The sequence below is a fragment of the Neurospora tetraspora genome (assembly GCF_033439725.1).
Source record: "Neurospora tetraspora strain CBS 560.94 chromosome Unknown B0H65scaffold_10, whole genome shotgun sequence".
In the NCBI taxonomy this organism is placed as follows: Eukaryota; Fungi; Ascomycota; class Sordariomycetes; order Sordariales; family Sordariaceae; genus Neurospora; species Neurospora tetraspora.
The window spans coordinates 674,114-685,095 of NW_026944392.1; the positions used below are offsets into that span (position 1 = coordinate 674,114).

Consider the following 10,982-nt stretch of genomic DNA (forward strand, 5'->3'; position numbering starts at 1 on the left):
CAATAGAAAGTCCTTGGCTGATTGATGAACAAAATAGATGGTTTGTTCTCGTAAAGTTAGAAATGAACCGCAAAGCCCTATAATATCTTTTAGAGATTCAAGATTGTTGCAAATGGTATTGGGCAACTCGGCGAGAGAGGCTAGTTCTTGAAGGCTGATGGGTCGGCGAACAATTGCGACAACAGCAAGAATGTGCTTGCAGTAATCGGATTCATCGAACTGGCTCATATCCTCTCTCATCCGCGCATATAGAGCATCCAGTCCAGATGGAAACATGCGTAGCTTTTCTACGGCAAACCCTTTCTGGACTTTTTCAAGCGCTTGGCAGACCAACGCCACCCAAAGGAAGGTATCTTGCGCGTTAGAGCACAGGTAGTCCTGAACGGTCTTTTTCGTAATTGGGTCGTACTCCTTCAGCTCTTTTAGGTAATCCACCTTCTGCAGAATAAACGCATTAACAGCCGCTGCGACGGATTCCGCATTTAGCTCCAGGGAGACCTTCACTTTATCTGAGGCTTTCTTCAACCGTTCCTCAATTTGCGGCCAATTACGGCTTGAGACTATCCACTTGACTCGAGATCCAGATGATGATTGCTGAGCAATGAAGTCGAGAAGCTGCGGCAGGTCTGTTTTAACGCACTCGTCAAGCGCGTCAATGACTAGATAGGTCGTTCGGAGTCTTAGGTCTCGTAGGATGTTGGTGAAGATTCTCGACAGGGCGTCCCACGTATTTGCATCTTTGAAGAGGTCTTCGCCTGCACGGTTGTACTCACTCCGCACGTGTGAGAGGATAGATGGCTGCTGGTCGATAAGTAGATAGATTAGGCCGCGAAGTACGGCGGTTGCATTGTTGATGCGAGAGTCGGTAGCTTGGCAGAAGAAGTAGGCCACATTGCACTGGCGCGCGTTGGCAGTATCGCCTTGATCCAGCTCATTGATGATGCCGCACAGCAACATAGTCTTCCCTTTGCCAGGGTCGCCCTTGATCCAGAGCAGTCGGTGCTGTGGGTCGTCACGCCATTGTTGAAAGTCAGCGTTATTGAGGACCCAACGATACGAGTCCTGCAAAAGGCCGCCTTTGGTCCGTTCGATGCGGACTTTATCATCGCGAGGATCGGTAAGGCGCAAGTGCTTCAGGCATTGCTGGTCCTTCTCTGACATTGCATAGCGTCCCGGTCAGCCATGATGAAGACGTGGTGAGGAATCAGTGTACTGACCTTCCTTCTCACGTTTGAGACGCTCAGGTTCTTGATCAGTTCCAGAGTAAAAAGCTGTTGGATGTTAGCACAGGCCCATACCATCACCACCCGTAATGGAAACCTACGTCCATAGTAGTTGTGGTTGTATTGATGCCCGGCGGTGTTGTTGTTATACTGAGGCCCAGGGCCGGTATTGGCGTTGGAGAAACCCGAACCAGAATTGTAGAAAGACATGTCGCAGGGATTGAGCTTCGGGAGGTGTATAATGCTTGCTTACAAGATCAAACGTCTGGAATTAAAGGAGTTGATCGTCTTGCAATGTTCAGGGAGAAAGCGAGGGGTTGACAGAACGGAACCAAAAGATGAATATTGTCCAACTGGTTGGCCAGCCAAAATTTCAAAGGTGTAGCGTCCCCAAACTTTTGGTTTGCAGCTCAGAAGACTCATCCCCAGCCAAAGGTGGTCTCAAAGCTGTGGGACGGCGGATGTGCTAGCGAAATGTGCACATTTGCGGCATCAGCTGTTGACGCCTGGCCTTCCAGATCAGCCTAGGTGTCAAGATGCCCAATGGACACTACCTGTTAATGCCCAAATTCCCAGTCTGGCGTGGGTCGGCCACCAACCGCATGTGCCATTGGTAATGTGAAGATATCCTTTCCGGGAAAGCTGAATGCGACGCCTGCCCCCACAACTGCAAGTAAGACGCCACTCTCCTAGACTGGGATCACCGTCACTTCGGGAGAGGTCCTAAGCAAATTCGGCCAATCAGAAGCTTCAAAAGAACGACTCCGCACCGAAGATAAAACACTTAGGCTTGAAGGGTCACCTGGCCAAGAGGGGATTGTCTGGTCTGGATGCCCTCCATATTTCCCATCATGGTGGGTGGAGGTATGTGAGGCCACCAACCCGACAACGCCGAGCCACAATGCTCACTCTTGGAGAAAAGGGTGCCAGAGCTGGGCCTTAGCCTACCTCTGTCCACCTTGGATCTTGCCTCTACCACCCCGAGTAGACGTTAAAACCAAAAGCACCTTCTCTGGTCCTTGGTGTATCTTTGCAAGCTGAGACAGCGTTGTTCTTCGTTTTGGATAATCACGTTCGATGTCAACAATTGCCCACATGGATCCCTCACATGACACTTCTCGGTACACAGTCGGCTGGATCGCCCCCTTGCCCTTGGAACTCACCGCTGCGGTGGGAATGCTAGAGGACCCCACAACAATGGAAGTTCCCGACGACGACGTTCTCTACCACGTAGGACGTATAGGCTCGCACTTCGTCGTGATGGTTGTGTGCCCGCGCATGGGTATCGAACCAGCCGCTACGGCCCTTGCCAACATGCGCCGCTCGTTTCCCAACATCAAACATGTTCTGGTGGTCGGCATCGCAGGCGGGATGCCCTGCTACGGTCCAGATCTGCAGGAGCAGATCGTCTTGGGCGATGTCGTTGTCGGCGTTCCCCAGCATGGAAGAGGAGGTGTGACGCATTATGAGTTCGGTGCGTGGGAGGGCCAGAAAGAATTGACTGTCAAAGAGCACACGCTTCACCCGTCCGCTGCTCTGCTCACTGCGGTGAATAATCTGCGAAGCGTGCATATGCAGGTGGCGGGAAGTAAGATCCCGCGGTACCTGGAGGAGTTGCGCAGAGGCTTGAATGAGCGATCGAGGCAGGCTTATGAGGATCCTGGGGCCGAATACGATCATCTCTTTGAGGACAGCTATCTTCATACGGACAGGGGAAGATTCTGTCAAGGCCTTTGTGACGCGACGCGAGCAAAGCTGCGCAAGAGTCGGGGCAAAAGAGCCGAGCGGAAGAGTGACCAACCCCATATCCACCATGGCAACATCGGCTCGGCAAATGCAGTTGTCAGGTCGAGCGCTAAGAGGAACGAACTCCACGCGAGGCACAACATCATCTGTCTTGAGATGGAAGCTGCGGGCGTGATGAGCGACTACCAGGGTCTGGTGATCCGGGGAGTCTGCGACTATGCGGACTCGCACAAGAATAAGAAGTGGCAGGGCTATGCGGCAGCGACGGCGGCGGCATACGCAAAGGAGCTTCTGTTGCTGCTACCGGCAGGTGGAGGGTCGTCGACAGAGTCATCTCTTCCCGATGAGAGGAATGGGACTCGGGGAGATGGGTGGTATGTGGGACGGGATCAGTTTCACAACTCGGGAGGCGGGTTTATGAACTTCAATATGGGCGCAGGGTATCAAACGAATAACAACACCGCCGGCAACCAATATAATGCGCCGTTTTATGGGCATCCGTCTGCCATACCGCAGTGGCCCAAGTACTAGCAGGCGGTGTTCAAGTAGACAATGTCGTTCTCTCTCCTCCGTCGACTGGGACAACTTCTCCACCGCCGACGAGCTCCCTTGCTTTGGCGTCGCAGGCTTCGAGGCTGGCAGAAGTGTTGGTGAAGAAATCCCAGATTTCGGAGTCGACGGAATAGTTCCTTGCCGCGTCAGGACTCGGGCCAGTGATGGTGATCTCGGACGATTCCTCCATGGCGTGTTGGCTGGGTGAAATGACGAACAAGAAGATGACGAGGAAGAAGAAGAGAGGAAGAAGAAGAGAGGAAGAAGAAGAGAGGAAGAAGAAGGGGAGATGGAAGTTGGATAATGGTAGACGCGAGGTTGCAAGTTACGCTTCATACGGGCGGGATGGGAGGTGGGACGAGGAGGGTTCCGTCCGGTCCGGTTATGGTGCGCGTGGATGTGCCCGCGATGCCCGTGACTGTGGTGATGGTGAGGCCTGTGGCTCCCATGCCCGTGGTCTCTGTGACAATCTGGGATTGCTGGGCTGGCGCTTCAGGTGTAACCGTGACAGTGGAAGGGGCAGTTGCAGGAATGGGAGATTTTTTGTCTGCACCCGTGTCCGCTAAGGAGAGCCTGGCGGAGTATTGAGCCAGAAAGTCCTTTTTGGATTGCGGATGAGACAGGTGAACGGGGTTAGTATGATCCATTGAGGCTGGTGCTGATCGCGTTGCAGGAGCTCATACGTGACGTCGCGGCCAGGGTGGCCCGCGCCGGGGGAGTTGTGCTGGCGACTGATCAGCTGGAGCTGGAGTTCCTTGTCGTGGGGGTCGATGATGACTTTGTCCCGCCACTTCGCGATGCCGTTGACAGCGTGACACTCGGAGAAAGCGCGGTGGAAGACTTTCTTTGATGGTCGGAGGCCATTGGCGTCTCGACTCGTCCATCAAACAAGAGACGAGCTCTTGCAAAAAGATGGATGTCTCGTAGCTCGCGCGGATCAGGTCGTCGGTTGACTCATTTTCGAGGTCGTCTATGCCCAGCAAGCAGAGGGAGAAGCTGGCGGCTGGGTCCTCGAGGCAACCCCCCTCGAACTATGAGGGGTCTAGCAGGGCCTTCTTCCTCGCGATGAGTGTCGTCTTCTGCGTCGTCGGGGCGATCATTTGGCTTGTGACTCAAGGCATCTGGGCGGAGATTCTTGGAGCCCGGCATATACTTGATCAGGAAGTTGAACCGGGACAGGAACTGGGACCACCGCATATGGCGCTGGATGAGCTGCTTGTTGGTTGTGAAGGTCTGCAAATTCTTGTGATCTGTGAGGATGTCGAAAGGTTGCTGGGCGCCCTCGAGCTCTGGCCTCCACTCTTCCAATGCCTTAATAATGGCGAGCAACTCCTTGTCATAGACGTCGTAGTTGCATTCTTGAGCCGTGTGCTTTGCTGAGAAGTAGGCGACCGGGTAGAGAACTCAGACCATTCCGGGGATCTCTGGATTTGGCTAAGCTTTTCTTCCACCTTGCACGAGATCATGAGGGCAAAGTTCATGTTGGGTGCCTTCTTGAACTTGCCACGGCGTTGGAAGCCGTTTTCGCCGTGTCTAGGGCGGACAACCCAACCGATGCTGTGGTCTGCATAGAACTCAATTCGTTCCTGGCGGTCTTCCTCGGAGATCAGTTGAAGACCATCGTCATTGATAAACATGTTTGCCGCACCACCCTGGAGCTCGTACGTGGAGATGGCGTGCTTGATCGACTTGACTATGGGAGCAATGACACCGGCGAGGCCTTCTTTGTAGACAGGACACTGCACCGTAACGTGAGGCAGGGCAGGGGTCTGCAGCCTCGGCGGCAGTTTGGCCGAGTAAAACTTTGAATTGACCGAGAGCTGTTGAACAGGTCCAAATATCTGAGCCAAGCAGCCGATAATGACCTGAGCAAAGAATAGGATGAAGAAGATTCGGACCGGTGCCAGGACGACGAGAGCAAGACGGACAAAGTCACCATCAACCATGACTTCAATAGCGAGCTGCCTCCAGGCGGACCTAAGGGATACTGTAACGATCAAGAGCGTGATACTGGCGAGATAGGTGTTGAGCAAGTGAACCGGTCGCTTTTCTCGTTTCGGCTCGCCGCTCTCCGCATCGACTTCAACGATTCGTTCCACCATGGGAGGAGCACTCTCCTCCTCGTCGTCAACCTCATTGCCGGCGAGAATAGGGGATAGCCAACTGATAATCCAGAGATGGAATACCACCTCCTACCAGCAACCATACACGTATATATACCCGTAACCATCCTCTATTATCCACCTTCAACTACTCAAGCTATCCGTTCTTTTTATTCCTTCTACGACCAATTCTTTATTCTTCAACATGTCTATCACTTGCCAAGTCCGAGACTCTACCAACAGACCGTAGGGTTAGGGTTAGGGTTATCGAAGAGGATCTCTGGCGCGCGGAAACGCTCCACTCCTAGCTGTTACACGGGAGAACTTGTCAGTAATGCCTACGAGAGGGAGATGAGAGGGAATATTGGGCATACCTTCAACTTCTTCCCATCCGGCATGGTATACTCCGCGATTTTACCCGGATCCATCTTAGCAGCCGCCCATTCTTTCTCCCTCCTTCTTTGGGTCATAGGCCACATATGTGACAGACTCCTTGATCAACCTAACCACTTCCTTCTCCGCAGAAGTATGGAACACATACCCGCTCTTCCGTAGCAAGTTCTGCATGTGCTCTGTTATGTCTCGTCCGGCAACATCAATTCGCCGTATGCTGTTAGGTACGGTGAAGCCTTGGTATATTGGGACGGCATGGGAGATACCATCACCGTTGTCGAGGACCACGCCTGTTGTTCGGCCGCTGGCGTAGAGGGAGAGGACTGCTTAGATGGAGGTATAGAGGGCGGGGACGTTGAAGGTCTCAAAAAGGATTTGAGCGGCGGTGTCGCGGTTGCTTCGGGGGTTGAGGGGAGGTTCGGTCAGGAGGACGGGATGCTGCAGTTCTTGTTAGCTGTGCCAGTTGTCGCCGTATGCTGGTACAAACTCACCTCTTCACTCAACGTCTTCAGTCCATCGTCGTACACATACGCCCAGATCTTCTCCATATCGTCCCAATCTGTTACAATGCCATGTTCCAGTGGGTATCGGATCTTCAGCAACCCTCGCAGTTCCGTTGCTGCCCTCTGCCCTATGAATACGTCTCCTTCTAGAGCGCCCGCAAGCACTCTGGTGTGTTTCGGCCTTCCGACAAATGAGGGGAAGTAGCATTTTGGTAGATCATCTCCTGCAAAACCTGCTCTTATGGTGCCTGAGCCGTTGTCGAGCACTATTGGCGCATTGTGTAAGAAGTCTGTCATCTTGACCTAGCTCTAGATTCGGACATGAAAAAGGGTTAAGGCTTAGGTGGCCACTGGCCGTCTGCGCTGTTGACGGGAAACTCGAGATCCTAATGATCCGTTGTCGGACGTGCCTATCCAGCAATAGAATGCGTTTTGCTGGAGATTCTGCTGCTCGTCCAGTTATATCCGCCAAGGAATTGATTGTTAGCTATCGCGAATTCGTGAGAGAGCTATGTCCAGGTTGTTGTCTTCTCTTGCTAGCTCGGCGGCCTGAGAGGTAGCTGCTCGCTTGCCGGTTTGCCTTGGGCTAACAGACAAATGAGACGTCTCCCGTGTAGCAGACTAACCAGGCGGCGCGGCGAGTTCCCTAGGCGTTGTTGACAGTGCACAATCCCGCCAACAGATGCCAATTAGTCTTGAGTTCGCGACGCGACCCCTAATGCACATGGTCCAAGCTTCCTGAATGCAGGAACGCCCCGATGACCCGGCCCGTGTTGATCCACTTCTCCGGACCTGGCCCGGATGCTCACCGAGTACATCTTAATTTTGGCACCCATACCATTCTCAATTTCGCCGGTAAATCAAGGTTAAGCATCACTCGAACACACGAAGAAGGTTTGAATGCATTACTGTCTATCTGATGTCTCTTGCCATGACTAGAAGCGCAACCAAGAATGAAACGATATGAAACTAACAGACTGACTCCCATAATCCGCTCCAGCTCATCTTTCTCGGATGTGGAAAACCGCAGGGCCGCGAATAACCGGGAGGCAGTTACGAATCCACGCCTCTCCAGCAGCGGTAAACCCCATCTAACAGGTAGCAGCGTTATACAACCCCAAGGTAGCAGCGGTCACTCCAAAGGCCGGATTTACCCATCGAACTAAGCCCAGCGAGCTCTGGAGAACCGCAATCAACCCATTATCACTCTTGCAACTGCAGTCAATCCTAAACTCCACCCTCGTCTGAATCTGCAGACTCTTGGGATCACTCTGTTTCGCCATCTGGATTTCAAACTTCCCACCATGCGGATACACCAATCCCTCCTGGTGAACATGGTAGTAACTCCCGCCTCCGAATTCCGAACCAGGAATGTAACAGTTTGTGTCATCAGTGGTCCGCAACTTCTCGATCTCCGCACCCACGGCATCGACAAAGATCTGGGCTATCTTCTCGGGCGTGGTGGAGTCATAGCCGGGAAGGCTGCTGGATGACGGAAAAAGGAGAGAGGGAAACACCATTTTGCAGTTCCCACCAATGCCGATCCCGTTGTTGGCATCCCAGCTGTGGCTCGCCATATCCTTCAGCTGGGCAAAGACATCCTTTGCGTTGTAAGGTGCCGAGGTGGGATTGTTACAGCTGGCTTTGACTCGACCAACTTGTGCGACCTTGTTATCGAAGGTCACGCTTGTAGCACGGATATATCGATCCGCTCGGGTACAAGTGAAAGCCGCCCAACAGGTGCAATTATCATATGTTCCCCAGGTCCCTTTCACGCCTTGATAGCACTTGAACTCTGCCCCGCCAAAATCAGCTGTTCCGGAGACGGGCATGTCAGGGGCGCTGCCATCAGAGAGTCCCCAGACTTTGAACGTCCGGCCGTCGGCCGGGAACGTGCCCCGTATGGGGTCAGACTCCTTTGCGGCTGTCCACGCGACGTGGTATTGGAAGCCGTCGTGATTGAATGGATCGTAAATGTTGGTGACGGTGTCGGTGCTGCCCCTTCCCTTGCGGCGATCGTAGTCATCTTTGAAGTAGTGGAGGCGGTCCTTGGTTCCCAAGTCGTCGTTGGGCGGGCCGTCGCATTCGGCTAACACAACTACTTCGTCGGGATAGTCGGTGCGGGTAACGAGGGGGCTGGCGAGGAGGGATGGAAGGATGGAGAGGATGAAGAGGATGGAGAAGAAGGAGGAGATGGCCATTTTTGTGTCTGGGGTGGAGTAGTCTGTTCTTGTAAGGAAGTCTGCACTCTGCAGAGGTGCCGATGATGGGAGGTTGAATTTTACGACCATGGCGTCTTCAAGCGTTATATACCTCTACTCAATGGTAGCCTGTTGTTCAAGCTTTTCTCCCCTCAACTACCGACCCTGAAACCGATGAGCCCAACGATCGTTCCGAATTCAAGGTGAGGTTGTGCCGTTTCCGAGTACCCGTCGTTTCCCAGGCTGCTTGTTGCGTGGCCGCCGAGGTGGTATTTCGCGGAGCATCTCAGTCGACAGCGATGTCACTCAAGACCGAGATCCAGCACACAAACCGTCAATACTCACCGCTCTCAACAATTCTGTTTCGCCCGTTGATGTGGCCCTCATCATGGGATGATATAAACACCGAGTATTCTTGTAACCCCTGAGACATGGACCGCCTGTGCGCCTTCAATGTTTTGCACACCCAAAGATGACACAACACTGCCCTGTATCACCATCATACCGGGACCAGCATAAGATATCACAAACTGGGCCCAACAAACGTACTAACCCGAAGCATGGAAAGACAAAATGAATAAAGAAAGGACATCGCGTACCATTCCAGGTCGTTTATCGCACTTTCCAAATCTCGCCTGAAGCAACAACAGTGTCTCGTGGACAACGCGGTGTTGTCAAATAGAGGATGGACAACCGACATCATGGAAAAAGAACAAACACCCAGGCCACTGGTCACACAAGCAACGCCCCCCAAACCGTGGTGCTTCCTTGGCCTCTTTGTTGTTTCACTGCAAGGCACCCAAGTGGATGAAAACCCAGGCACCTTTTACCTCCTACTGCACATCATCTTCCTCTCGGGACGGTCCGCTTCGTTTGCGTAACGACGGGTAGACGAATTAAAAACTCAAAGAGGACGACGTCATCAGACTCATGGATCTTAACTACAAGTCATGTAGGTAGGTACCCACTCGTGTACAACAGACACTTCAACCTCCCCTCTCCCCCCTTTAAAAAACAGTAGGATTCCCCGCCTTCAAATACCCCTTCAACGGCGTCGTCCCATTCCAAGCCAACTTAACCGCCTGCGCAAACGCCTTCGCCACAAGATCCGCTCCCTCCGGGCTAGTATGCGTATGATCGCTCGGATACAAGCTGTTCGTCTTCGTGCTCCCCAGCTTCAAATACATATTCGCCACAGCCTGATAATGATCCACAAAGCTGGCCTTCCCCGTCCCGGCCAAATTCTTCGCCGCCAGGCTTGCATACCCCACGAACCTCACCGGCGCTCCATACCCGCCATAACTGCCTCCTTCCCACAGGTTGTTAGGTGTCTGGCTGGAGAAAATGACAGAGGCACCCTTGGCGATGATGGATTTCGCGGCGGTTTCGACGTAGTGATTGAATGTGTAAACTTTTTCGCCCGTTTTGCCTGAGACACAAACTTCGGAGCCGGTGCCGGGACAGTCGGAGCGGCCGTTGTCGGAGGCGGAGTTGGGAGAGCCGCCGTCGTTGTGGCCGAACTCGATGACGACGATGTCGCCGGCGGTGACCACTTTGGCGAGCTCGGTGAAGCGGCCTTCGTTGGTGTAGGAGCGGGCGGAGCGGCCGGGTACGGCTTTGTTGACTACCGGGATGGTGAGGAGTTGGGGGAGGTATTCACCCCATCCTGTCAGAGGAGGGGAGGTTTGTTAGGATATATTGGGTATTTGGACAGAGGGAACAGGGAAAGGGATTGACTAGTTACTAACGTACCCATGAGAAGCCCCCCAGTCTTGGCTGTGGTGCTGTCACCGGCAAGGTAGACGGTAGGCGTTGCTCGCTTTTCGATGGGATTCACGCTCCGCGCATCAACACTCACAGCAGCGAGGCCGGCGATCAATGTCGTGGAAGAAAACCGCATGGTGGAGGAGGGAGGGTTGAGCACAAGACGTTGGTCACGGTATGCTTGTCAAGCAAAGGAAAGCATCTGGATGGCTGGAGGGTAATCACATTGTTCTTTATACAATTTGAAGGTGAGTTTTCGGCTCCGTGGTTCCGGCGCCAATTCGAGGATGGTACCATACCCCAGGAAAATGCGACTCTTGAACAAACATGTGAATCGACGGCGTCCTACCAAGAAATCCTCCCAATGTCGTTTCTGGTCGGTTGAGAAGAATATGTACCACGCGCTCGAATAAGGAATCGTCTCCCCCAGAATGTGGGGAATCGGTTAAAAAGGGAGGATGAAACAAGCACTGGTTCCCCACTGGTGGCATTATGCGA

General features: G+C 53.2%; 6 protein-coding genes across 6 annotated transcripts; 1 reads left to right on the top strand and 5 right to left on the bottom strand.

Annotated features, from left to right (window-relative positions):
- Positions 1 to 2,348: 2,348 nt before the first annotated feature.
- On the top strand, positions 2,349 to 3,761 carry B0H65DRAFT_481255 (nucleoside phosphorylase domain-containing protein). The gene has a single exon (XM_062827624.1). The coding sequence runs from the start codon at positions 2,400 to 2,402 to the stop codon at positions 3,498 to 3,500; it is 1,101 nt and encodes a 366-aa protein (XP_062676810.1). The 5' UTR covers positions 2,349 to 2,399; the 3' UTR covers positions 3,501 to 3,761.
- A 92-nt stretch (positions 3,762 to 3,853) lies between these two features.
- On the bottom strand, positions 3,854 to 4,168 carry B0H65DRAFT_436992 (uncharacterized protein; the record flags this gene model as incomplete). Its single annotated transcript, XM_062825277.1, has 1 exon — positions 3,854 to 4,168. The coding sequence occupies one exon, from the start codon at positions 4,166 to 4,168 to the stop codon at positions 3,854 to 3,856; it is 315 nt and encodes a 104-aa protein (XP_062676811.1).
- Positions 4,169 to 5,023: 855 nt separating this feature from the next.
- B0H65DRAFT_390918 (uncharacterized protein) lies at positions 5,024 to 5,398 on the bottom strand (the record flags this gene model as incomplete). Its single annotated transcript, XM_062823742.1, has 1 exon — positions 5,024 to 5,398. A coding segment is annotated over one exon (375 nt), but the record flags the coding sequence as incomplete, so codon positions are not given.
- Positions 5,399 to 5,802: 404 nt separating this feature from the next.
- B0H65DRAFT_561692 (actin-related protein) lies at positions 5,803 to 6,862 on the bottom strand. Its single transcript, XM_062830182.1, has 4 exons — positions 6,504 to 6,862; positions 6,101 to 6,339; positions 5,998 to 6,072; positions 5,803 to 5,931 (listed from the first exon to the last, which is right to left on the bottom strand). The coding sequence occupies exons 1-4, from the start codon at positions 6,814 to 6,816 to the stop codon at positions 5,857 to 5,859; spliced, it is 702 nt and encodes a 233-aa protein (XP_062676813.1). The 5' UTR covers positions 6,817 to 6,862; the 3' UTR covers positions 5,803 to 5,856.
- A 703-nt stretch (positions 6,863 to 7,565) lies between these two features.
- B0H65DRAFT_566068 (uncharacterized protein) lies at positions 7,566 to 8,720 on the bottom strand (the record flags this gene model as incomplete). The annotated part of the gene is made up of 1 exon (XM_062830311.1): positions 7,566 to 8,720. One exon carries the CDS (start codon positions 8,718 to 8,720, stop codon positions 7,611 to 7,613), a length of 1,110 nt encoding a protein of 369 aa, XP_062676814.1. The 3' UTR covers positions 7,566 to 7,610.
- An 898-nt stretch (positions 8,721 to 9,618) lies between these two features.
- B0H65DRAFT_481262 (rhamnogalacturonan acetylesterase precursor) lies at positions 9,619 to 10,846 on the bottom strand. Its single transcript, XM_062827625.1, has 3 exons — positions 10,473 to 10,846; positions 9,728 to 10,386; positions 9,619 to 9,635 (listed from the first exon to the last, which is right to left on the bottom strand). Exons 1-2 carry the CDS (start codon positions 10,618 to 10,620, stop codon positions 9,728 to 9,730), a joined length of 807 nt encoding a protein of 268 aa, XP_062676815.1. The 5' UTR covers positions 10,621 to 10,846; the 3' UTR covers positions 9,619 to 9,635.
- Between the last annotated feature and the right edge of the window lie 136 nt (positions 10,847 to 10,982).